This window comes from Rhea pennata, chromosome 1 (assembly GCF_028389875.1).
Source record: "Rhea pennata isolate bPtePen1 chromosome 1, bPtePen1.pri, whole genome shotgun sequence".
NCBI classification, from domain to species: Eukaryota; Metazoa; Chordata; class Aves; order Rheiformes; family Rheidae; genus Rhea; species Rhea pennata.
The window spans coordinates 136,429,541-136,457,526 of NC_084663.1; the positions used below are offsets into that span (position 1 = coordinate 136,429,541).

At 40.9% G+C, this 27,986-nt stretch overlaps 1 protein-coding gene across 5 annotated transcripts in view; it reads left to right on the forward strand.

Annotated features, from left to right (window-relative positions):
* Positions 1 to 27,986, forward strand: part of GPM6B (glycoprotein M6B) — a 112,988-nt gene that overhangs the window by 71,293 nt on the left and 13,709 nt on the right. For 2 of the 5 annotated variants that reach the window (XM_062601044.1, XM_062601052.1), the window contains exons 1-2: positions 11,260 to 11,320; positions 18,851 to 18,970. The exons of 1 other annotated variant lie outside the window; for it this stretch is intronic. In XM_062601044.1, the coding sequence (XP_062457028.1) occupies positions 11,260 to 11,320; positions 18,851 to 18,970 (181 nt within the window). Of the gene's footprint in view, positions 1 to 11,257; positions 11,321 to 18,850; positions 18,971 to 27,986 lie in introns of those variants that run through there. 2 more of the 5 variants (XM_062601060.1, XM_062601073.1) reach the window with 1 other exon arrangement.

Genomic DNA, 27,986 nt, shown 5'->3' on the forward strand with positions numbered 1-27,986 from the left:
AGTGCAGACATGGCTTTTAGCTGTTTGAAACAAGTGCGTGCCGTGTTTGCAAAGAAATTAAAGAAAGGGCATGTAATGAGGTTGTGTCAGGGAAGATGCACGCAAAAGACAGGCAGGGTGGTTTTCGGCAGGGCTGGCCCTGGTGGGATGGGGTTCCCCAGCCGGCATGCCGCACCGCAGCCCACCGTGTGTCAGAGGACACCGACTTCCCTCGGGACCACTGCAAAGGCTGGGAGCCCTGCGGCTCACTCCTTGGAGAAGCCACTCCTCTGCTGGCTGGAGAGGGAGCCTGGCCGTCGTGGGCTGGCACTTGCCTTTGTGAAAGCCCTTCTTTGTGCTGAACTTCAAAACCGTTCCTCTGTTCCTGCAAATTGATGGGCTGCAGAATGGCCTTTCCAACCAAATGACTCAAAGGCTCCAAGTTCAGGATGCTTTAAAAAAAATAAATAAAAATAATAGATGGGACACAGTGTTGGAAGTGCGTGCTGGCGAAATCCTGCCGCAGCAAGCGATTTTACTTGACAGCCTATGTGGGAATTCAGACTGAAAGCTGCTACTTTGTCCTTAACTCACCCTATAGCGCTTTTGTCCTGGAGCTTGTTGTGTATGCGGGATCACCCGTTCATGAGGTATAGCAAAATGTAGGCATGACACGATCCAGACAGAGCTCCAAACATGTTAGTGCCAGGTTAAGTCATTCACTGTTTATAAGGTAAAAGGTGGTAGTGAGGGGGGTTAATTATGTTGAACTTCCCAAGTGCGCACTTAACTTTTTATGTGTGTAAGTGAAAGACCCCTTAAACACTTCAGTGGCCGTTGTTTGTTGTCCGCAAAGGGTGTTCTCAAAGGCATTGTAAAGCGCAGAAAGAACCATTACTTTATACACCACCAGGATCCCAACTGGTGCAACGAGACAGAGGGGAATTGGAAAAGCTATGCTAGTTGAAGTTGCCTGCACATATTTAGTAGATGAGTTAATTGGACACCCTCAAAGTGGAACTTGTTAGTGTCCTGCCGCTTTCCTAATGAGGCTATCTGTGCTTGCAAAGAATACAGTCATTAATTGGGAGCCCTCTAGTTACTGTCTGAACTGAGGATTTCATGACTAGTGCCTTGTATGCGAACAGCAAATACGCTTGCAGTTCAACAGGCAGGCCGCAGCTGGCAGAACCAGGCGAGGGTCTTTCCCAAAGTAGAGTTTAATTACATTGAAAACAGTATGTTCTGTAACAGTGAAACAGTTACAGTAAGTCACTTACAAACTGTTAAGACTTTAAACACTGAATTTCAGTACCTTGTACCAATTGTTATTTTAATGCTTTCTTTACGTCAACATTTTACTGCCAGGTTAGGTAGGCTTTTCTAAAACACTGACACAGAATAGGCAGGTAATCCATGAGAGGATGCCAGACCTGTTGACATCTGAGACTAATGCCGGGCGAGCCTTTCACCCTGCAATGGCTAAGTGAGCAGATAGCTGGGCTTGTGGAGCAGTGCTCACTACATGGTTTAGCTACACCGGAGAATTCACAGAATCACAGAATGGTTGAGGTTGGAAGAGACCTCTGGAGATCATCTAGTCCAACCTCCCTGCTCAAGCAGAGTTACCTAGAGTATGTTAGACAGGGTTGCATCCAGGCGGGCCTTGAAGATCTCCAGAGAAGGAGACTCCACAACCTCTCTGGGCAACCTGGTCCAGTGCTCCATCACTCTCACAGGGAAGAAATTCGACCTCACGTTCAGGCGGAACTTCCTGTTGTTCAGTTTGTGCCATTGCCTCTTGTCCTGTCACACGCTACAACTGAAAAGAGTTTGTCCCCATTGCCTTGACACCCTCCCTTCAGATATTTATACACATTGATAAGATGTCTCAGTCTTCCCCAGGCTAAAGAGGCCCAGCTCTTGCAGCCGTTCCTCATAGGGCAGATGCTCCAGCCCTCTGATCAACTTGGTAGCCTTACGCTGGACTCTCTCAGTAACTCCATGTCTCTCTTGTACTGGGGAGCCCAGAACTGGACACAGTCCTCCAGATGTGGCCTTGCTGAGACTGAGTAGAGAAAGGACAAGGATCACCTCCCTTGACCTGCTGGCAACACTCTTCCTAATGCACCCCAGGATACTATTGACCTTCTTGGCTACAAGGGCATATTGCTGGCTCATGGTCAATTTGTCATCCAGCAGCACTCCCAGGTCCTTCTCTGCAGAGCTGCTTTCCAGCAGGTCAGTTTCCAGCCGGTACTGGTGCATAGGGTTACTCCTCCCCAGGTGCAGGACCCTGCACTTGCCTTTGTTGAACTTCTTGAGCTTCCTCTCCAGCCTGTCCATGTCTCTCTGAATGCCAGCACAACCTTCTTGGTGTATCAGCCACTTCTCCCAGTTTGGTATCATCAGCAAACTTGCTGAGGATGCACTCTGTCCCTTCATCCAGGTCATTGATGAATAAGTTAAACAAGACTAGACCCAGGACTGACCTCTGGGGGATGTTGCTAGCTACAGACCTCCAGCTAGACTCCATGTCACTGATGACAACCCTCTGAGCTCTGCTTTTCAGCCAGTTCTCAATCCACCTCACTGTCCACTCACTTAACCCACACTTCCTGAGCTTATGTAGGAGGATGTTATGGGAGACAGAGTGGAAAGCCTTGCTGAAGTCAAGGTACACACATCCACTGCTCTCCCCTCACCTACCCAGCCAGTCATTCCATCATAGAAGGTTATCAGATTGGTTAAGCAGGATTTCCCCTTCATGAATCCATGCTGACTACTCCTGATCACCTTCTTTTCCTCTATATGCCTGGAGATGACATCCAGCATGAGCTATCCCTTCACCTTTCCAGAGATGGAGGTGAGGCTGACTGATTTGTCATTTCCTGGGTCCTCCTTTTTGACCTCTTTGAAGACTAGAGTGACACTAGCTTTCTTCCAGTCCTCAGGCATCTCTCCAGTTCTCCATCAGCTTTCAAAGATGATGGAGAGTGGCCTGGCAACAACATCCGCCAGCTCCCTCAGTACCTGTGGGTGTATCCCATCAGGGCCTATGGATTTGTGAACATCAAGCTTGCCCAGAAGATCTCTAATCCTATCCTCCTCAACATTCCCTTCTCCAGACTTTCTCCCTTGCCTCCAGGCTCTGGGATTCTTGAGGGCTGCCCTTAGCAGTGAAGACTGAAGCAAAGAAGGCATTCAGTAATTCTGCCTTCTCTGTATCCTTTGTTAATTCCTGCGCTGCTGGGGATAACTCAGTTCTCTGCCTCTCCTCCTCCATCTGTGAAATGACATGAGTAAAGCTGTGCTCTGTGGGAGTTGTAGGAGAGCTCCCTCAGTGCTCTGAAATTTGCAGCTGGAAGAGGCTGTGACACTGTGATGTGTTTGTTTATGCTTTCACTGTCAAATAATAGTTATTATATGGTGCTGTAAATTAATTTTTATTCTGTTGTGGTTCTGATGAAACTGATTAGGTTATCTACTCACTAGAATATGTATACAATTGTATACATTGTGTTTTCTGCATACATATAAGTATGTATATACATATATATGTTTTCTTCATATACAGACATGTTGGGGGGTGTGTATGTATATATGTGAAATATGCATGATCTCCCTCAGGAGACTCAAGAGGTATTTTCACCTCTGTCTTCTCACATCCCTCCAGTGTGGGATACTGTTTTATAATGAGCACCTCCGGTCGCTTTTGGAGGAGCAGTAAGGTTTTATACTTCTTTATATCGCCCTGCTTTTTTCACACGTTGTGAAAAGACTGGACTGAAGCCAAGACTGAAGAACAAAACGAGCACTGAATAGATGAGAGATTGTAGGTGGGATGGTGAAGTCTATGCAAAGAGTGGGAGGGCAATTTTCAAAATCAGAGCTGGATGTAAAGTTAATATGGGATTATCTGCTTAAATTCCACTTTGTGGAATAGAAGAATAAGTTTATGTCAAAGCTGAACTCACTGAGGTTTGGAGACATATATATATATATATATATATATGGGTATATAAAATTCAGCAAGTAGCCTCCCAATTCTCATCCCATCTCAAACCCTCCTGTACTTTGAAGACAAGCAGCCTGATCAGCAGGAGTACAATACCATTGCTGTCTCCTAAAATTTCAGTAGAAATAACTCTGAAGTTCTGTAAGTACAGGCGGTACACATGTAGATTTGATAGCAAATGTTACATAAATATCTAGGATGCTCTTTCAGTATGTTCAAGTATTTAGGAATACATGGTAGTCTCCTGAGATGGCAGTAGCCTTGGGCAAGCTAAGCATGTTGGCTTGTTTGTAACTGCAGGATTTAGGGAAGGATGGCAAAGGACCTTCAGCTTGTCAGTGTCCTGCTGCACTGCAGCCAGCATTCTTACTGCTGAATGCTTCACTCCAAGCAGAGGGATGGAGAGATCAATGAAAGAGTTGACCATCTCTGTTGCAAAGATGTCATAGAGCGCAAAAAGGATGGTGTATGTGCCAAATCTGTACCCTAACCCTTAAAATGACGAAGGAGTGTGTCTGTGTTGGAAGCACTGTTGAAGAGCATCATACATTAGTCACGTATGTGAGAATATTACAGTTGCATGGACAGAAAACATATATGTTTGGATAACTCAAAGCCTTTTATTGCTGTATAATTTTGATTTTAATGCATTTAAAATTGGCCATCTGTTGCAGTTATAGGAAACTAAATACTGCCATAGAACATCTTATGAGTTAAGCTGAAGTAGAAGCTGAAGACGACCATCAAGGCTGGCATCTTGTGTGTTGCTTGTTGAATGAAAGCTACTTCAGGTGGAGATGCTGGGGTTTCTGGAGATTTGTTTTTCCCTATTTTCTGTCATTCCAAGAAGGTCTCTGCTAAACTTTGTCAATGTGTAAATGTAAGGATGTGATTGCCTTTGTTTTCATTAGCTGTACTGAAGTGTTCTGCAGACAAAGGATGAGTGACTGTGAGTAGTAACTGTTCAACATTTAATACAATTTGAAGTCCTATTACAGCAAGCAGTACGTTCTGCCAGAATCTGTCTTCTCTCCAGAATATCCATTGTATTTTTGTCTATTGGCTTTAAAAGTCCCATAGGAGAGAAGATTTTTCTACTTCCTTTAGAGGCTTGTTTGATGTCAGGAAGTTTGCCTAAGATTTAGTTGGAATTTTCCCTTTCAACTACATCCTCTTTTTATTATATTAAAGTGTTTTTTTCCTCCTTGATATTTATTTATGTTCTGTAAATGTTTGGAGGTTGTTCCTCCTTTCTCTGATTTTTTTTTTTTTTTTTTTTTTTTTTAATATTGCCGTATTCTCTCATGCTCTTTTAGCTGTAGTATGAATGGCCTCCAATTTGTAAGCTTGCTTCTGGCTGAGAATGCCAAGAACATGGTGCTAATCCAGGAGTGGTCATTCTGGAGTGAAACAAGAGGTGATGTTACTTCCATGTCAGTTTTAAATGCAGCCTACTTTATTTTCATTTTTATAGCTTTTCCTCATAAGTCTTCAGCATGATTATTTGGCATTCCTTTGTTCTGTCTGTCATATCTATCCTTTAAATAATGCCCCCAGCTCTTACTCCTCAAAGTCCCTTACTAAAGCCATCACGTAGGAAATAGAGATAATATCTAAGATATTTTGTTAATTATTTCCGTGCTGTTGACTGCATTTCTTAAGTTCAACTGGACCTCTCAGCTGCTTAAAAAGATCACTAACTTTTGCTTTCGTTGTGACTTTGATTATAGCTTTTTGGACTATTTTCTTTGGTAGCTTTCACATCTCTGCCATTTAATACTTTTTGGAGAATAAGACTTGATGAGACTCAGAGGCTTAACTACTGAACAGCCCATATAAAAGCATCTATTCATTCTTGTAACTTTTTTCCCCCCTCTTTATGTTCCAAATAAAGGTTAGCTATCCACATATGTTCTGGATTCAGATTATTTATTGCTTATGATTCTTTCCAGTGGCCAAAACTATTTTCTCATTATGTGAAGCCAATTACCCAGACTTTTCCTGTGAAGATATGTATGCTTATAGTTTTGCTATTTTAGGAATATTTCATTAGGTTGAGAGCAAGAGAGTGTCTTCACTAAACTTTTGGAGTCCTTGGTTTGGCTCTCATTTTGTTTTTTCAGTCTGTATTAGGTCCTCCAGAATGTGGCTTTTGCAAGTGACCTGCCAGTAGGAACATAAATATGAACATAGGTACCTGTGCCTGAAAATGATTGTTTTTCTTTTTCTTTTTTTTTTTTTTTTTTCAGTTTAACATGAACCTCAGATGTGTAAAGGCAGCAGTGTTTGGTCCAAGATATGAGCTATTTCTTCAACTGTTCTTTCACTGAGAATAAACATTATGCCTATGCAAGAAGTTCTTAGAAAATACTTAATATCTATTTGTCCTTTTCACAGAAGTTTTTTTTTTAAAAAAAAAAAAAAAAAGAAAGAAAGAAAAAACACCACCACCAACAACAAAACTTGCAATGGGCTATTGCACTGGGGTCCAACTAGAATCTAGCAGGCCAAGCAGGGAAACGTATGAAACCTAACAAATGGAAGATGTCTATTTTGCTGCCTGCATGCACCCAGGCATTTATGTCGGCAGCAGTCATGGCTATCGTGACATGGCTTTATTAAGAAGGTCCTAGGACTGGCATCTTTACACAGTTAAGGCCTGCTCACCTTCCTGAACTACCTACATCAGCTCAGTCAGTGATTTCCTTTGGTTGCAGAGATAATACTATCCACGTTGAAGCCTTTAGTTTTGCCCTTTGCAGAGGAAGCTAAGGTTGAGATCTCTAAATAAAATGTGCACTCATCATTTTTATTGTATTGTGTTAAAAGTGCAGTTTTTCTACTATTATTCATTCATGAGGTTATTACTATGATTTCATTTTCCAAGCAATTTCGTATTTCTGAAAGAATAGGGCATGCTTTTTTAAAAAAACATTTCACAGGTACATAACCACTGCACAACTGAAAAAATGTTGTCATGCTTTGAATTTATCCATATTAAAAATTTCCCTGCTTTTGTATAAGCAAAATTTGAGAATTTTTATTCACATCTAGGTTACTGGTCTAAACCTGATCTAAACATAAGTCGTTATGTTGAGACACACCAAGTAGCTGCATGTACTGCAAGTTCATTTTCTTGAAATTTCTTTAAAAATGTATGCTATAAGCTCTCCTTAAAATTAATTGTTTGGAATATATGTCAATCTTATTTGAAAGATAGTCTCTGAATTTTACCTTCAAAGATTCAAATTTGATAGGATAATCTAAAATTCTTCTTGAACTATGTGAGAACCTTCTTTATTACAGCTCTATGAAGACTTTGTAGAAATAGCAAAGTGTATTCTTCTCTTTAAAGCTTCTAAAGAATTTTCTATAACTTAAGACAGAGCTCCTTAGCCTTCAGGAACATAAACTGGATTCAATGTCATTAAAGACAGGTGGTTCAAACCAAATGGGCACATGAATAGAATTGGATTTTTAATAACTTTATTAACTTGTGCAATTTAAATACTTTACTTGACTGAGAAAAATAATTAAATATTTTTAAAAGCTAGATAAAATAGATTTAAAAATCCTTTTAAAAATCTATTTTGCAATGAATATCACTTGGTCTGCCATGCCCTCACATACTCTGCTCCATTGCTTTTCTTCCTGGGGTTTGGCCATGGGCTTAGAGCTGTGTTTTCACAGCAGAATCCCTCACTTCTCAGCCCCACTCCTCATTTTCATTTTTATTTTGAGCTGCAAATAGAGCAGTGGACTGAACTTCTGACAAGTAACTAGCCATCTTCCCTGGTCCTTGCTTATCTGAATCAGCCTGATCTATACAACAGATTTTGTTAAATATCAATCTTTGAATAGTTTTTTTTTTTCAATTTAAAATATATTTCCAGTATTTTAAAAAGACAATAGAATAATTACAGAATTACTTCTGACTTTGTGGCATTATCTTTTGCCATATTGTTGTAGGCATAGATCTGATGTCTCTCTGATTCATCACATTTTATGAAAAGGATAATTAAATAAATCTGATTAAGAAAGGCAGTGTTGGAGGAGATAACGTGCTGGCTGAGATCTATACTAGGTGCTCAAGAACAGCACTGGCAGAGCATGTGAAGAAATGGTGTATAGTTTATTCTATCTGCCATGCTTATTAATGATGGGACAGAGGTGGAAGGTTAAGAAATGATTTAAGACAATGAGTAGCTACTTAAAACACATCATATTTTCCAGCAGTCTGGAAAGCAGTGAGAAGCAGGGGAGAACTTCACTCTCACGCATCACTTAAAGCTTTTAGAGGATGATTTAGTAGGTAGAATGAATGCTTTTGAATAGTTTAGATCGATGGCTTCTAAAGTCTTCAGGTCAAGTTTGTGTGCAGTTAATGCTTTCTTATGGTATTGTATACTTATTTTGTCACTGGCTGCATGGGGAGGAGGTTATCCTAGGAGAAAGTCATTCCCCCATCCCCACCCCCGTTAGTTTTGTGTTAATCAAACATCTGCTCTAAAATCCTGAGCCCACCTAACAAAATCAACCAGGAAAATATACAGTCATTTGAATGAGTGGGTCTTGCTGAAACAGAGTGGAGTGGTTCTTTAGTGGGTTTGCTCTGAGAACAATTTATAACAAAAGGCTCTGAATATATTTTTACATAAAAGAAAGGAAGTTCCAGATGATGTTTGTATTTTCTATATATTTATATTAATAAATCTATTAATATTATACCATCTTGGATTAGTTTCTGAATAGGCTTTCTGTACTTTGCATAGTGGTAAATGAGATTTCAAGCTTTTAAACTTCTAGACCTTTTCAAAGTAAGCAAAAATCATTAAGAAAATTAACCTAAGGTATAGACTATCACAGCAGTGAGTAGAAATGCTGACAGAATTATGAGAAGTTCCAAGAGTCTTGCAGAACTTTAATGTCAAAAATAATCAACCGTTTTGACCAATGGCTAAAATTTGTGAGAGCTGCAGCAAGTAGGGTGTTTACTATGTATTTTCAATTTTATCAATGTTACATGCAAAAAACACTCTTTAGAGAAGATTTTCTTTACATAACCGTTACCCTAAATCTAAAGAAGTTCTCTTTCCTTTCTGACTGCAGGCTTGAGGTCATTTTAGCAATGCATAAAACAATATGACGAACACATCACCTATGATTTCAGTTTTCAGCCTCTTCCTTGAAGGAGAATCATCTTTTCAGTACCAGATCTTGTTTAAGCAGGGATTTTAATATGTAGATAGGCTGCTGTGTCTGCGCTGGAGACACAGCAGCTTGGAGAAATACGCCTTACGCCTGAGTGCTGAGGTTTCTGCTGGTGCTGCTGATTCGATCAGCTGCAGCAGCCTGATCCACTGCCTCACGCTGGTTCCTGAGGAAGCTTCATCTCCTCTGCAAATTGACTTCCTCCTGCCTGTATAAAGTCTGGTGTGGTGGGAGTTTCAACTGCAGGCTTTGTCCTGGCCTTTAAGAAAGCTTTTTAGGAGTGAGCTTAACCTCATGCTGTGATATGAAACCTTAGGATCAGTGAGGAGTCCAAGACCTCTTCCCAGTGAAGCTGGAGCATGATACGTTTGTTACTTTGCTGCAGGCAGTACTGCTCAAACACTGCTGTGGTGACCATGGTAAGAGAAGTAAAACTGAAATTCAGGTACTGATTTCTTGCAAGCAAAGGGAACTTTAAGAAGTAGGATTTGGGTTTTGTGGTGCTTTTCATCAGACACCTATAGAAATAAATTACACAACTAAATCATGGGTGTAGTAGCTGTAACCAGAAAAGGCTGCGTTGCAGCTACAAATCTGCTTTTATCTTTGCGTTCTCCTGGTTGGTGCCATTGTATGAAAGATGGAGCGTGCAGGTTTTAAGATCTTCAGTGTTTGTTGAATCCCCACTAGGCATCTTTGATATCTGCAAAATCAGCTACAGTAGTTAGGGCAGTGAAACCTGCCAGATTGCTAAATCCATTTTTCCAGGTAGTTGCTCCATCATCCGCCATGCAAAAAAGGGTTCTCCTTGGGCATGTCTGCACACCGAGGCCACTGCGACACCCACAGCAACAGGCAAGGTTGATGAGCCCCAGTGCAGTACCCCCAGGTATGTCAGTCAGTGTGGGTTTTGGAAGGTAAATAACACCTCTGTACGGTGTCATCCTGCTTGGTGGCTCTGTGGTACAGGGCTGCTCAGAGCTGACTCGGGGACACCTGACGTCGCTGCGCGCTGTGCAGGAGAGGCACGTCCGGGTTTGGCTGCCTGCAGGGACAGCTCAGAAAAACCTTTTAGATTGTGCTGAAGGCTGTCTGGATTTCGAGCGGTGATCAGACGTGTTTAACAGTCGCTATGCAATCATTTTTAAACACTGGCTTAGGTCTCCAGTGGCAGGCACACTTTTAAAAATCCAAACTGTGTTTTCTTAACCATTTTGTGTTTCAAAGTGTTGCACGTGCATTTCAGATCACTTGGGCTTGTTTCCTTTCTGCTTGCTTGGATTCCCCCCCGCCCCCCGCCGCCCCCTTGTGATATGTCCTAGTAAGAGAGAGAATTTATATTTTCCCTATAGATGCCCACATTTACTTTTCTTGCTGCTTTCATATGGGCTTTTGCCCTGCGCGAGCGTAACTTAGCTCCGCAAAGGGAGCAAATAAACAGAGCGGCCCCGGCGCCTCCCCTCAGTTGCTTGGGAGAGCAGAGGGCGTACGGACTAAATCAAGATGCGAAGCGTAACGATAAGGTCCCACGGGAAAGCGCGCCGACGCGCGCCCTCCCGGGAGACGGCGCGCGGGGGGCTGCCGCGAGGCCGAGCCACGCGGCGGCTCGGGGGGCTCCTTTCCCTCGCATCGCCCCTCCCGGCGGCGGCGCGGATCGGGAGGGTTGATTAGCATTCGTCGGGAGCCTCCGGAGAAAAGGGGCGAGGGGAAAGGGGGCGGCTCGCCGGTGATTCCGCTCCCGGCGGCGGCGGCGGCGGCGCGCGAAGTTGGGACACAATCGACCACAGATCGGCTCGTTTTATAACTGGGGTCCGTGGTGACGTACGGCTGAACGTTTCCTGGCACGGATCTTTGTGGACCAGTAAGCAGAGCGAAATTGAAGCTGACAAGACTTTTTGCATTTTGGAAAGGACTGTAATCCACTGTAGTGAAGAACAGAGCCGCTCAATCACTGCAGCTGTAAATAAGAGACGGAAGGGAGTAAGAAAGGAGGCAAAGAGGCAAAGTGCTTGCTGGGGGGGGCGGGGGGGAAAGCATTTTTGGTGGATGGTATGAAGCCAGCCATGGAAACTGCAGCGGAGGAAAATGCAGAACAAAGCCAAGAGAAAAAAGGTACCCAGGGGTCTAACAATAGCCTGTTTAAATCTTTTCATTGAGGGTGCTTAAAGAGGTTTAGGCCAGTTTTGTCACTTTTTAGAACAGCTCTTAAACAATCATTACTGCATCTTCTAGCTTGCAGGGATCCTGTGCTGTGCAGCTTTGACAACAAATTAATAGAGCAGCAATCTTTCTGCCTGTATGCGTATGTTTGCTCTGAGCCTTTCCTAGCCATACCAGATATGACCTTTTTGCCAAAGAAGCTTTATTATTGCTGCACCTTTGATAGATTTTTGGTAAATTGGGCTTAGAGATTGTGTGTGTGTGTGTGTGTGTGTGTGCCTCCGTGTCCTTTTCAGAGCCACGATGTGATATTTTCATTGAGACTGGCTATGTAACAGAGCTTTGCAAGGCAGTGTGGGAGCCCTAGGTTATAACAGCGTATGATAGATGATAATATCGCACAACCTGCGTGTAGTTAGCATGTTGCCAAATGCTCCTCTTAATTTTAATTCTCTCTTCATTTTCTCCATTTTTGTCTGGCATGTTGTTTATGGAGAGGTCTGCCTGTGCTGTGATAAAGGAGAATAATCCAATGAGTTTCGCAACATTAGGCTTCAGGATATGCTAATCATCCAGAATTGCTCCTTAATGGGGAAAACAATTCCATGCTAACTGCTCTGAGTTAAGAAAATGGCAGTGCGGGAGGAGAGGTACTTCATTAATCCCAGCATTTCAGGTGATTTATTTGGTCTGGGGTGCTGAACCTCTGCGAGTAAATTCAGCTACCAGAGGACTGTTTTGTTGCTGCATCATATAATTTATGCCTCAAATAGAGCCTCAAATAACCGAGGCTCTTTTGTGTAGCAGGCTGTTGTACAAATCGTAACAATAATCTTGGTTAAATTATACAGCAGTAGCGAAATTATTAAAATATCTCCTGCCTTTTTACATGATTCGTGGTTCATCTTCAAACCTGTTGTGTATCATTTATAAGCAATTTGAGCAGCTTGTAGGTATCTGCCGCTAATGTGTTTCAGTAAGCACTGTTTTGTTTATTTTCGGGTTGTGCAAATATGTACATAATGAAAATGTCCAGGACCAGATTTTGTTTTCCTGCTTTGAAACTGATTCTTCCTACCTGCTTTGTATAATTCAAAGATAGCTTCAGTTTCAAATAAATGAAATTTGTGAAGTGATTAGACATAGCACTACATAATCCCGTGAGGATTTTGCAAAAGGAGTTCCACTGATGAGAGATTAAACTCTGAAAGCCATTAGTACATGTAGGCAATAACCCACCTCACTGCAGATTTTGAGTAATTAATGTGCAAAATGTCCTAAATACTTTGATTTTAAAACCACCTTGATCCCTTAGATCTCTTAGATCTCTTTAAAATTACTTTTTTTTTCCTTCTGTTTGGTGAGTATCTTTTAAACTGATAAAATTAATGTACAGTGAACAATAAACAAAGTTATTCGTATGCGTTAGCAGCTGTGCAAAACGAGAGGAGTTCCTGAGCGTATTTGTCATGAGTTTATAGTTTCCCTTTTTATTTGGCAAGGATGAAAGCGCAATATGTAGTGAATATCCAGAGCAGTAAATCTGTTATCCAAGACAAGGTGGTTGATCTATTATTTTCATAGCAAGCAAAGAGGGGAACTTCAGAGTTTAATTGCACCGCAGTTTCCTGGCTTTCCTGTGATAATTTTATCCTTTGGACATGTCGCATGGATGTGCGTCTGCAGCACGCTGCTCCTGACAGTTCCTTAATTTCTTACTGTAACACATGGCCTCTCACGTCAGGGTCTCTGTTTCCATTCAAATTCCAAAATACATTTCCCAGCCCATTAGAAATGTGGAAAGCTGAAACACTCGATTTTGCATTATTTTCAGTAGCAAATCCAGACCCGTGGGCAGAGGGCCTGCTGTGAGGTGGTGGGGTGCCTGTAGGAGGCACGTCCAGGTTCGTTCCCTGGGGAAAGGCGACAGATTTTCAGCAGCCCTAAGCATTTCCAGGCCTGTCTGGTTTTTGGATGGGCCCAAGGAAATGGTAGGATCCTTTGGAAGGGCTCTGCAGTGGCAGCTTTCACGGAGGAAAAATGGGCTTTTTCCCTACGTGAAGAAACTTCCTGGGCAACGTTGCTGCTTTGTCTGGGTACATAAAATGGCAGCTGGCCCCTTCAAAAAGTCTGTTTTTTCACTGCCCGGCCTGGATCTCCTCGTCGCTATGACTTGCCTGCTTGCTAGGCTTGTAACATTTGCTTCCTCCAAAATTGCACCTGAGCTTAGTGTAATAATCGTCCTCTATAAAAGCATCCCGGATCCGGAGCCAGGAAGGCGACCGTGACAGCCTGAAGCAGCTCAAGAGCTGTCCTGAAGTATTTCTCCTCTTCCTTCCAGAAGCGAAGGGCAAAGGCAGAGGAGATGCAGCAGAGCAAAGTCGGGGGGGGGGGGGCTGGGGGACGTGCCTGTTGCTCTCTCCCAGGCCCTCCGGCTTACTGCGTTAACCAAAAATGAATGCTGAACAGGACAAGATCCTGAGCATTTCCCTTCGGATGTTCAGGTTCATACGCAGGCGCTTTTGCTCTGCTAAGATCTGGACAAAGTGCCTGCACTGAACTATTAGCTTATGCACTGTTCCACTAAGAGGTGGAGGTTTTTTTGGGTTTTTTTTTTTTTTTTTTTTTTGTTTGTTTGTTTGTTTGTTTTTGGGGGGGTGGTGCGGATTGTAGGATGAGCAGCAAGAGTTAGAGCATCTCGTAGTGCGTCGGACCTGAACCGTGGGGGCACTGGTTTATGTTTCCCATACCTGCAGCAATGCGGAAGGCCACCACATCCTTGAGACAATTTACGCGAGTGACTGTGCTTTACGAGTATCTGCTGCGTGATAAACGCAAACGCTTAATCCTGTTCACGTTTCTAAAGTTCGCTAAGTCGTAGGTGAGTTCCCAGTTTTGTATTTTAATAGGGTTTCTTTTCTCCCCGAGCTCCCCTGCCTGTTCCAGGCCGCAGTATTGCCCAGCTGTCGCGTTCGTGTTTATCAGTCGTTTGCTGCTCTGCACCCAGATGAGTGGCTGCTGCCCCATTTTTTTAATTGGGAATTGAACACTCCCCATGCTGATGATGGAGATAAGAAATAAGTCAGCTTTGTATTACATATCAGCAGCTCTTATCAGAGGAGAACACCATGAGCAGAGCTCCAGCAAAATGTTTAGCAGATACTTTACAGGGCTGCAGGACAGATTGGATCATTTTAAAGCTGAATGTTTACAAATTATTACAAACGACAGGGTTTATCTTGCAGGCATTAAATTAAATCAAAACGTGAGGTCTGGGCAGGCAGATTTACTGAGGTGGAACAAATAAGAAAAACGAAATGCCGTTTTGCATCAGCAATGAAGGATTTAGATCCTGATACACATTAACAGAGACAAGAAGTTTCCCTTTTCATTTAGCTAAGAGAAATATTACCAAGATAAAAAATTCAAAAAAAAAAAAAAAAAGAAAAGAAAAAAGAAAAAAAGAAAAGAAAAAAGAAAAAAAGAAAATCATTGGGGATGACCATGGAGATTAGACATGGAAGTAATGGAAGTGTAGAAGAAAGCCATAATAGTAGGATATAGTTTCCTTGTATGAATGCATACGATATTCAAATTGCATACGCAGTACTCAGGAATAATGAAAAACAGCCTCTATAAGAGTACTAAAAATTCATTTTGACTTGGTGTTCCCTAAGAACATATCCTTGGTGGAAGGGGACTTTATGCTTGGGAAGGGCTATGAGCTTTGATTATTATTTTCCTAATATATGAAGAAATACTTCAAATTCTAAACTCTAAATAGACAAGTATATACTAGTCAGAAATAAGAAGAAAATACTTCTCTTAAACACCACTGTACAACTGTATGAGATGGTACAAAAAAGTTGCTGATATGCTACAGCTAGTATCACTAAGCGAAGTTCTTTTATGCAATGAACTTAGGAAAATTTTGATACATGAGAGAGAGAGATGTATTTTTCATTTTAGCAAATTGAAAAACCTTTCTTATATATATTCTGCTTATTAGCCAAATTTTTCAAACATAATCCCCTACTGTTAGGCTCCCACAGTGATTTCAGAGCTGTCAAGCTGTTTAAAGATTTTTAATGTGCTGCATATTTTTTGCCTGTTTCAAACAATTTGTTGGTAGCTTAGGTCTCCTGGAAGTAATACTGCTTTAAGTGTCTGAAGGCTATAACTCTAGGAAGAGAATGTTAGAGGTCCAGCCCGGGAGGAATCTGGGACACACTATATTCCAGGGATAATAATTTGGCTGGCTTTCGTGATTTAGCTTTTAATGAATAGGATTTGGTTTCTAAGTGGGGGGAGCACTTAGAGAACGTACTCATACTTGTCTAAATGACTGCATGAAAGCAGAAAACCTAGACATATGTGCCACAGGGGAAAAGACCCCAGATGGCCACGTATATGCACAACAGATGATGCAGTGGGAGAGAGGAGCAAAGCATTTAAAGAGGGGAGTGCTGGCAGAGGGGAGAGAAAAGAGGGGCGAGGGAGCAGGGAAACCTCCTTTGGGTACAGTAACCTTTCCCTGTTACCTGGGCAGCTTTGCTCCTAGCGTAGTGTTCGTCAACAGATTATCAGATCCTAAATGACCAAACGATAACGCTCGCCCAGCTTCCATGAACTGTTGCACTCTTTCATCAGGTATGACAGACGAAAATCATAACAGCTTGTTTCCTCTAAAACCGTATGCTAAAGACAGCAAGAGTGAGGATGCTGGAGACAGGGAATTTTATTGCAGGCTTTCAAGACGATTCATCCACAATGAATATTGAGCACCACGATTGCCGTCAACGTGCCTGCGTTGTGTGACATAAAAACATTGTCATCTTGTTCATCGTCAAGTTCAACCTGCTTCAGAAGTGTGACATCCAGAAAGGATGGATAGAGGTTTATGGGCTTGGCTGTACATGAAGAGTATAATAAACTAGACCTAGAAGTGTCATTTGCCCAGTCAGTCTCTCAAAAAGCAAAATATAAAGAAATAATTTAAACTTATTTCATTTCCTAAACATCTAGGGTATGGAATTAAAAATCTAATTTCTCCATATTGTATGCAGTAGTTGTCACTGCCACTGAAATCTGTGGGGCATCTGACTTGACTGTTATTTTTGCATGAGTGGACCTATATGAATCTCAGTAGGTCCCAGTTAGGTCAGCAAAAAGATAATCTTTTACTGTACAGGTCCTTTCAGAAATTCACTGAAGACTGCAAAACAGCCAGCTGCCAAATAGTTCTTTGCAAAGAAATGGAAAAAACTGTGAGATTCCTTAAGGAATCTGAATCATCTTTAAATGAAAGGCGTCCTGTTTTTGCAAATCCAGAAACATCTAATTAAAGAAACTTCACAGAATATTTTAATTCATAGAAGTGATGCTACAAAGTTTTCATGCTAACTCCATATTTCAGGAATTGATGTTTGTCCCACAGCAGACAGTGATTTCACCAGCATCCCCCATGGGCTAAGGAAGAAAGGCAGCTGCCTGCTCTTGCTTTGAGCCAGTTGGTTTTGTAGCTGCTGCAGGAGAAATCTTGAATTGTGGGTTCAAGCATGGCAGGATAAAATCCATTTGGTAGCATGTGCCAAGGGCTTTGTGAATACACTGCTGCAATACCAATGAAGAATTTCTTTCTTTCTCTAGAACGTTTTTGGTTTGGTTTGGTTTGGTTTTTTTGAATTTTTAATCAAGTGGGAGGAGGCGGAGAGGTAGCATGTGGTACTAGCAGGCAATTCTGTTATTTTCCATTTTGTATCTAATTCAATTATTGTAGTGATTTTTGTGATCTGAAGAACAAGATTGTTCCTGTGTGAGCAGAAGGAGATGAAATCATTACGGAAGTTTTCTTGAGTTTGCACTGTCATTTTGGAATGAAACCTTCTAAATGTTTTGAATTTGATTGTATTTATAAGATGTAGAATTTGCCCTTTCTAAAAGAAGTGCAAGTCATACAAAGCAGAATAATTTCTTTTAGAAAAAAATATACTACCTGATGTCTGCTTGATGATTTATGTGTGAACTACAAAGGGGGGGGGGGAATACCAAGCCACAAAGTATCCTTTAAAGAACCATATTAAAATTGTATCAACTCAAAGGATTGTTTTAGTATTGGCATTTATTCACCAGTGTAGGAGATGAACGAATTCTTGTGTCAAACCACTAGATCCAATACTTGGACTTAAGGCCAGCATTCTTCCCTTCCGACCTATGTGAATGTGCTGGGCTGAATTTGCTGTTGCAGCAGTAGAAAAACAACACGAGAGAAGGAACAGGTCCAGGAAGTTCCTAACTTCTGTCAGAGAAAAAATTAATGCCATTCCTATTTCCTTCGCTCCCATGCCCAGAAATTTGTTGCTGATTTAGTTTACAATAAATCAATAAATAGCATTTTTACTTTTTTTTTTTTTTTTTTTTTTTAGCATTGTAACCTTCACATCATTCACCTGCCAAAATGCTACTAAGACAAATTTATTTTGGCCAGAGATGACAGTTCCTTTTTCATTTAGCTGCTGTGGAGTGGGACTTGATGCATTTTAAGTAATGATCTGTCTTGCCCTGACAGCCTGACAATTCCATAGCAGTGCCGAGGGGGGAAAATGTTGATTCAGAAGAGATTTGATGTTGTTTTGCCAATGGCTTCTTTCATAGAGCTCAGGAGCATTTAAGCTTTGAAGTTCTTTGCTGATGAATTTACAGATCAGATTGTATTTTGTGCATGATGTATTGCTGTTGAACTTTATCTGTATTTTGAAAAGATAAGGAGAAGAAGGATAACTACTCATTCATTGTGAGCCTGGAATAAGTCTATTTAAACATATTTATGCAGATTTTTGCAAATGAACAGAGCTTGTATAAAGTCAGCTCACAACTTTTTTTATATAAGAAACCAACAGAGCAAACTCTTGTGTTGAGCTTGTCTCTACATCCGATAACAATCATTTTCTTTGTTAGATTTAGGTTGTTTGAAAAGAAAAACAGTTACTTGTTTTCCACAACTTTATCTTCCTTAATTTCTAGAGTGGATCTTCTTGCTGTGAAAGAAGAGGGGAAGAAAGTGGGTGTGTGGAGGGAAGGAAGGGGGGAATGAGCAGCAGCTGTAATAGGGTCCTTTCCTATGTGTTTAATTCAAAGCCTAGCTGGAGCTTTAAGTATTCAGCCTTTCTTAATATTTGTACCAGCATTACCCTGTTGGTTGTCTTGGGTTTTTGAGGGGGGTGGTTTTTGTTTCTTTTTTTTTTTCCTTTCTTTTCTTCTTCCTTCACTTGGTTTGGTAGTTATGCTGTTTCAGTTATGAGACTTCAGCATATTTTTCTGGGCTCTGTTTTTTTTTTTTTTTTTTGTTGTTGTTGTTTTTTTTTTTTTTTTTTTTGGTTTGTTTGTCTATTTGTTTTTGGTTTTTTTAAGTTAAATGACTAAAAGTACTGAACTGAAAAATCTTACTGGTGACACTGACTTTTTACCACCTAAAATTGGCAGTGATCACCAGACCAGAAATGGAAATTGGCAGGTACCACTGGATGTACAGGAGTTCAAGGCCACACCGGTACCATCATGTGCCAGCATTGAGAGGCAATATTAGTCCTTTGGGGATTCAAGGTAAATAAAGGGCTGGGTAAAATTGAAATGGAGAGTTCAGAAATGGTAGCACAAACCTAATGCTTTGCAATAGCCCTAACAATATGAAATAAATGTTCTTCTGTTTTTGTTTTGTTTGTTAAAGCTGTAAGGAGTCTAGTTCTTTCATATGAATACTTGACATAAATATAAATTTTGTCATTAATGCTTGAAAGACAGTAATGTGTAGTGAGGGACACCTTCCTTTTAACTCTGCTGCCCAATAGTTTCAAAACTGTCTACAGGTGATACAGCATACTTTGTTTTTTTCATGCAGATGAACCAGTCAAACCAATGAGCCACTGGACTATGAATAGAGTAATTGCCACTAAACCAGTGACAGCACATGAGATATACTGGAGCTCCTACAAAATGCTTCTCCAGACAATATTCTGTGGTTTTGTTTGCTTGTTTTTTCATTTGTTAGGAACTGTAAGTCATCTTTTAAAGAAAGGTTTAAGCTGATATTTTAAAAAGTGATTGGTGATTCCACGTGCCTGACCTTCTGTTATCTGGCTTCAGTGCTTAAGAAGATCTTTGTTTTCTGCAAGCTTCAGTTTAAAAATCTGGGGGGAAATTTAGGTTTGAAGCACCTGAAATCAAGCACACTGTTGATTGCATTGGAAAGTCCCAGTCTGGCTGAGGGTTAACACAAGGAAGGATATAAATGTGCAAAGACAGCATTTATACCTAATTTTACCAGCAGTCCTCTTCACTTTATGCAGCTGATTGACTGAAGTCAGCTTGACAAGTTGTTTGCTGGAGATTTCTGCCTCCGCACCAGAGATTTTAACAGCTATTGCGGGGTAATATTCACCAAGCTTTCTGCTTAATCCTTCCCCTTATATAACTTTTTCACCATGTTTGCTCTTTAGGCTTCAAATGTTTATGTATTTCATAATAGCATTTTTCACCAATTTCCTATTGTGGTTCTCTTCTCAAATCCACAGGTTGTAAATCATGATCCTCACCTCCCATTTTCAATATCAATATTAATTTTGGCCATGTTTTATGATAAATGACCAGGTAATGGGCTTGGGGTTGCCAGAAGACATTCCAAAACTTCATTCAGGCATCCGAGAAGAAAATGCATGTTAAATCTGTGGATGTGGGGTATTTTCAACAAAGGAAAAATGTCCCAGGAATGGGAAGGAGGGATAACGAATGCTACCTTCCTGGCCTGTGAAGGACATGGAAGGAGTGGGCCAAGCGCATGGTTATCAGGGTCTTGTGCCACATCAGCTGCCTTGGTGATGCGACACATCCATAAGTGCTGGCACAGATGAGCCAGGGTGTCAAGATCTGCAGCCTCCTGTTGCAGCACCTGGGAGTCTGGCACCTAAAATGGTGTTAGAAGCCTCTGTTTTAGGCAACTGAGCTCAATGCAGGCTGCCTTGGGAAGAAGCTTCCTGAAGTGAAATGCAGATTAATGTGATTATGGAGGAGCTGAACATGAGCCTCATTATGGAGGAGCTGAACATGAAAGGGTTCTTGCTGCTTATTAATAATAATAAAAGATAGAAAGCAGAGATGCCGATTCAAAGCAAGGTGCTTTAAGTGACTGCATTTAGGGAAATTAAAAGGTTTCTAGGCAGTAACAAAACTACTCTGAATGGATCTTGAGTAGGAACAATCTGCCAGAGGTGGAATAGCCACCGTGAAAATACTGGTCTTTACTCCTTTCCCTTAGAGGAAAACATTACTTTAATGACAACAGAGTCACAACTATAATACATGTCACTTCAGCATTGGCATACTTCTCCCCACTGCTAGATGGCATTGGCTAGTATGTTGAGACAAACTCTTGGTTCCTTTGAAACGCCGGATTATTTCCAGGGAGCCTTTGCATTGTGGATATTTACTGCTGCTGTCAGTGTCAGCATGGACGTTATTAGGAAGGCAACTTTAAGGCATTCCTCTTGGCCAATCCAACCTGTTCTCACAGATCTCAGCATATGACATGATCTGTCTTGCCCATTTTAAGCTTTCATATAGCACTTAAGCAATAAGGGTAGATTAACTTGAAGTCAGTGTAGACACTGTATCGCTGCTGTGCTTGCAACAAGGCATCCTCAGAACACCTGCAAGCTTAATGAGCCTTTCCAAGTGCTGGAAGCTGTTTTTCCCAGGAAGTAAAGTAGCATTCCTTGCTTTAGAGAGAGTAATTTAGAAATGGTTGTTTATCTTAAGCTTAACTGTAGACATTCTTCCAGGTGAATTAGTTACTGTTTGTTTTATGGGAATCGTTTTCTTAAATTATTTCTCCAGAATTTGGGAGATGTTTCAGCTTTGTTTCAAGAAGACAGGAGAACACAGAATATCTCATTGAAACAGCCTACTCCTTTATTAAAACAGACTTAAAATTTGAAAATAACATGATGGACAATCAATTGGCAAATAGCTACTTGAAAGCTATTACCATGCAAAGGACTCCAGTTGTTGTGGCTCAAGTTTCTTACCACTGCTCTCATTCCACAGTTGGGTAAACTATCTCTAAAGATCTCAGTAGTTTTAACGAGCTCTGAAATGGAGAATTTACCTTTTGAATCTTAGATCCACTGGGCTGAAATCCTCCCTACATGTGCATGGTTTTGATTATCAACTCTAGGGAGAGAGAGGTTGTGTTTTCGCTTGCTGCTTTGTAGCTAGGGAGGAGTCAACTGGGGAAGCAGTCAGTAGCTGTGGCCAAGATCCAGTCTGACAAAAGTCTTATTTTCCCATTGAATACTGAAGCCTGATGGATTAGAAGGTGAGTTACAACTGCCAGAAAGGTGGATCTCAGATTAACAACTCCAGTTTTTCAGGTAAGAGACTGATCTTTGATTAAAATAAAATGAGCTCTGAAAATGGTGCTTTTTTCAAGTAGAAGTGGGTCTGGATGATGATTCAATCAAGGGAGCTCAAATATTCCTACAAAAGCATTATAGAAATGCTGAAGTCACTCATGAGATTTGAGTGTTCAGGGACTTTTCTCTGTATCCCAGTGAATTTGCCTGAATCTTGAGGCATTTGCAATCTGCCCATTAATTCATTTTTTTTATACCTGTTTGGCTTGAGCATGTCCAGAATAATTACTTGGCCTGGCACCTACTGGAGTAGTGGGCAGAAGTTCTTGCATGTCAACCTCTTAACTACTTCTCTAAGAAAGCAGAAGAAGGTGAACTGAGGGGAGAGATGTCTGAGAGAGGGTGAAAAGGAGCAATAGCTGCAGGCATTTTAAGCAGTGAGTTGTGTATGTGTCAGCTGAGAGTTACAGCCTTAGTTTAGACCAGAGACTGCCCTTGTTCGTGGAACGTGTTTGCACTTTGAGCTCTGCATATAGATGAGCCCTTCCACACACTCAGGGTGTGCAAGAGTCCTCGAGGCTAATGTGGATAGTAAAACACTAGGACAAGTCTCCAGGAGGAATAATACCGAAGCTTTTATTGGTACTACTTGAGCTACTCCTTATGCAAAAAGTCGCTTATTTAAATCATATCAATACTTTTTTTTCCTCCAGAAGTCTAGAAAATACCCATACTTAAAGGGTCGCATATGTACCTGTTCACAGGAAGGCTTTTTTGCAAATGGTAAATTAAAAAGCTTTCTTCTGGCAAAGTTTGCACTGTTTCATGGGCTTGAGAGCACAACAGAGAAGACATAAATTAAATTAAACAATGTTTTGCCTGACCCTTGTCCAAGGTTGATAAAGCTGGACAAGAGAATTAGAATTGCTCTTGTTCTGCAGCCTCATGAGGAGGCAGCACTCGTAACGTGCAAGTGTTGATTCTTGCTTTTTCAAACAGCCTAAGATAGGTGCTTCCAATAAGCATGGATGTAGTGCTACGTATTTTCTAGACTGTACTGTCTGAAAAAAGATGCCTTCAGCACATCTGCGAACTTAATGAGCCTTGCAGAAGGCTAGGGATTGTATAAATGGGAGAGTGCGTATTTCAATGAATTGAAGAAGATAAATTAGATAAGGCCTTTTTTTGTTGCTGTTGTTTTTCTTTTCAAAAAAAAGTCCAGATCTCCTGGCAACAGGTCTTAAAATTTAACCTGCTGATTCCTGGAGGTGGGAGGTGCTTTTTTTTTTTTTTTTTTTTTCCCTCTCTAAGAAATGACAGTTTTGGACTAAGATGTGACGGTAAAAGGGGAATATATTTACTGCTGTCTGTTGTTAGAGTCTTTCCTTTGTCATTTAATAGCATCCAGAAGAGAGAACTGTTGCTTTGTTAAATAACTTTTTTCTCCATTTTGAGCTTCTCATTTTCTTTTCTTCTTACTGAAAGGAAATATTTTAGCCCTTTCTGATGATGAACATTGATAACCTCTTCAAGGATTTTTTTTTTAAATTAATCATTTTTGAAAAAATGCACTTGATCTTAATCCTATGTTTACAGTATTTTTACTGGAGCTGTCAGGAGCAGTTTATTATCATTATATATATATACACATATATATATACATACATACATATACATACACACACATATATATATATATATAGTACCACAGATTCCTAGTGCTTTGTAGACTGTAAAAAAAATAAGTCTACTAATGCAGGTTCCAGTCTCTGAAATGCCTGTTTTTACTGTGTACCAGTTCTCCTTGTTTCTCTGCATCAGTTTCAGCACAGGAAGCAAAAGCAAGGCTTTTTAGTTTTCTGCTACACAAAGATACAGAAGCATCTAATGCAATTTAAAGATGCAGGTTTGTAATTGATAACAAGGAAGACCTTTTCAGAAGCTGTACAATAAATGGGGAACCAGCTGTATGACAGCGCTGAAACCATATATTTCATATGTGTATCAAGAGTATCTGGAGGAGATGCAGATAATGCTTGTAAGCTTCAGAGAGGAAGCTGAACTTTTTTTTTTTTTTTTTTCCTTCAGTTCTTAAATTAGCTCTTACATAGTAGAGATTGGATCAGATTGTCCCAGGTCTCACTGCATTTTCACTGGAAGCTTCTCTTGTTAGGTACTGGAAAGAGAGAGAGTGATGGCCTGAGTGGATCTCTTACCTGATCCTTTATGGCAGCCCTGCTGGCTGTGGTCCCCAAGGGACCGGGTCTCCCTCCTTACAGGTACTATGCACGTTGGCTACGAAGGTGCATTTATTGATTTGCACCTCTGCAGGGAGGAGAATGTAAGGGGAGATTACCAGTCTGGCTAGGAAACACCCTTGGATGAAGTCTTCTAGCTCTCATGAAGGGTTCTTTCTCAGTATTAAGTTGATTTCACAACTCTTCTGATTTGGGGAGGAAGAAGAAGGCAAAATTAGGAAAGGCTGAACTTGAAAGGAGGTGGTCTATGGAACAGCTATAAGAGGTGCATGCAAAGAAAATTTGCTCTATTTGAGCTGATTGCTTACTTAGTCTGCTTAATTCACTTAATCCCCAGCTGTGGTGAGTGGGCATTTATTGTAAATTAATAACAAAGGTTTTAGCTTAATGTGTCATGTTTTATAAATCAGCTGAATTTAAGATGAATGGGAAGGGGTAAGAATGGAGTTTTAACAAAGGCTTTCAAGTGATTGAACGCACAGCCTTTTTTATTTTAGTGCCCCTATTAAAGTGTGGAGAGAAATCTGTCACATGCTTTAAACTTACCTTTGTAAGACTAATTTTTTTTTCTCATTGTACTGTTACCCCTGACCCTTGGCTGCTGATGTGGGTGACAGATTTGAGAAGCAGAAGTTATCATTAGGTACTGTCATGTCCTAACACACGGAAGGAGGAGGCAAATTCCATTTTTGCTTCTGTGGTATTAGCATATTCCCACTTCATTTACTGCTTCCCCCGTAGCTGTCAGTCATACAGTAAGGTATGAAAATGTACTTTCTAGCATACATAAAGCCGTTCAGAATGGAGATTTTCAAAAATATAGTGGGTGGTAGAAAGTAAAATTGGCATTTGCTTTCATTGACATGAAGTTTTCTAACAAAAATCCATGGTGATTTAAGACTCCTGTGGTATTATATATGCTTGGTATTAGGTAATCTTCTGCAGTGGCGAAATAGAAGGTGAATGTGAAGCACTGAGTTCTCCTCTTATGTTTATATGTGAATTGGGAGTTTGCTCCCAACACAAGGCTCACATGGATGTGTAATAATGAACCTGATCTACATGCAATAACTATATTTAAGATGTTATCTAGTGTTTTTTCTTTCCTTGAGTCTCTTGAAACTTTCTTCTTGTAAAAAACAGTTCCTCAGCACTTATTCCCTTAACTACAGTGCTGAACATAGCAGAGACTATGGTTGTGTGGTGGAACACGCCATGTAATCCATGTAATTTTTTCACGTAGAAATCTGTGAAGAAGAATGTTTTTAAGGAAAAGAGAGTAGGAACTAACACAGGAAATGGCCAAGGGAGCCTTGAGGTTTAGCTTCCTGAAGCTGAGAGCTCTTCCAGCCTTATTTCAGGTTTTCTGCGTTCCTTGTTTTTCTGTTCTACAGCAGCCTTGACCAGTCTGTGATACCAGCTGTTTGTGCCTGAGATACATTGAGGCAGTGGTCCAGCCTAGGAGAGATTTGGGACATAAGAAGACAGTCTGGCTTTTTGGCCATGCGGGGCTCTGGATAATCTTTCCTTATATCGTGTTTTCCATGCTCCATAGTGAGTGGCGGCTTTGTGGACAGTGCCTGTTTCTGCTTGTCATGTCTGGGGTCCAGGAGCCAATGTGTTAACATCCCAGAGAGAGTCCTGGGACTACCCAAGGCGGCAACCTTATCCCACTGCACCCACATGTGATGTGTTTTCAAATCCTAAGCACAGATTTTGTCATTCCAGTTCGTCCTGACCTTAGTAGGATGAGTGGGAGTCAGAGGATTGCTTTTTTTAAGACCTCTTCCCATTAATTCTGCATTACCTTGTTTTTCTGTGTTTAAATCTTAAACCCATACTTAAAGTACCAAAGAAGGTTTAGCCACACAATTGCCATTTGACATGGGAAATTGAATGGCTAAGCCCCTGCATGTATGTAATAGCCTGTACACTGCTGCGAATGCTGTATGATTATTCTTTTTACATTAAGCAACCAAATGCTGATTTGTGTACATATATAGGTTTACCAATTTCCTGTGGCTGAGAGTTTCCAAGAGATTAAAAGAATAGTTGGTTCCTGTTTTTTCTCTTCTCTTTATTTTTGTCCTTTAGCAAGAATATTTTGTGTGTGTGTGTGTGTGTGTGTGTGTTTAGCATTCATTCCCTAGAGAATAATCTCAGTCCTTGTTTTAGCTGGCCTCCTTCTGGGAATGTGTTAAATCTGTAGCCAAGATCACAGGCAGCTCTGGGCAAATCATTGGGCTGTTATTAACCAGCCTCCATGGCAACTGCTGCTCACCAGCCTGAGGACAAAAAATGTTTTTATTCTGCTGAGTTGCACAAAAGGTTCTAGTGATGCCTTGCACAAAATGGCCATTGAAAAGGGAGATGCAGTGATGTGTGTTTGTGCCGTATAGTTTCATATTTAAATCATTTTACACTGCTGTGTTGTAAGTGGGTTTACAGCTAAAAAGTTGAGTATATTGCCCATATGAAAAAAAAGAAACTAACAGAAAATTTGAACTAAACTTTTTTTTTTTTTAGTGCTACTTTTATTAGCTTTATAAATATTTAATTTACAGGCTGTCAGCCTGCAGTTGTCATCAGGATATTATCAAGTTATTTTGTAAAAATGCTTGTTGACCTGGGCTTATGGAGAGATCATGGAAAGCTTAAATATGTGGAAGAAAGCCACTGTTTTCCTTCAGTACTAGTTTGAGAAACTTGATAAGAATACCTTAGTGCCTGATGAACTTCTAATTTTAGCTGATTTTGAAAGATGTTCCTGGCTAGGTATGAGGATCCTATGGTCTTTACAAAGATTTTCATATTCATAGTATGGTCTACGGGAGTGAATGAGTATGTGTCCTGCAATGCAGTTATCTTTGGCAGGAATGGCTGTGCAGAAGCTCTAGTGTCAATTTATAAGCAGAATGACTTTGTGAATGGATTATGTCTCATGGGAACATGCTGATTTGGGATGTTTCGTGTACTTGCAAGCTGGCAGTGAACTATTTCCCTGTTTGCTCTTTGGAGTACCTCTGTCTTGGTTGCTCTTGATGCAAGGGCAAATACTTGCTGGGGTTCCACATGTGATCATTTTTCTGTCTCCCCCAAAGTAGTGATATTACTTTAGAGAGTTCTTTGGGGGTGCCTTGGCCATGGTCTGCCCTAACACAGTGAAGAGTACCCAAAGATTTTCATGCCTTTTTTCACTTGTGCTGTAGAGTGCCTAGGGAGGACACAGACAGTACCTGAACAGGCTTGCTGCTGCCAACAGCTTGGAAACAGGAGAGAGGTTGCAACAAGGGTCTGTGGATTAATAGTAGATACTTGGATCTCTTCAGATAAGTGACCTTGAAGATTCTCCCAGGTCAGTGTCCTGCTAGTGGCCTGGAAAGTGGGCTCTGTGTTGTGGGATACCTGGAAATGGGCACCTAGTTGGGGGGATGTTAATCTTTAACTATGGGTTTACATAGATTTTTAGAGTTTTGTCAAGCAGATTGGAACTTGAAGCTTTTCTTCCAGACCAGAAATAATCTGTTTGATCAGATCAGATCATTGTTGCACTTTGATAATCTTTCAGTGTTAATCCTGTGCCAGGTACAAGACTTTCTTGGGTTAACTCTTAGAGATTTTAGCCTGATCTGGCAGCACAGACAGAGGTGCACAAGCTAGCCTTGTGTCTGACGTGACTTGTGAGCTGCACTTGGGCAAATTTCCCAAAGTGTCACAACCAAGGATTGCTCTGCCAGGTTTAGTATCTGAATTTGATTGACTCTGGACCTCTGTGATAAGATGCCTACCAGAGACAACTTCCTCCACTCGTTTGTATTTTGTTTGCCATGCTCTGTCCCTCAGGTATCAAGCTTCAGTATTTATTCATTCTGCAGTGTTTTTGTCGTGAAGATAGTTCTTACTGAGTGGATTCCAGCTGTGGACTCCGCTATATAAGCTTCCCAGGCTTGTTTC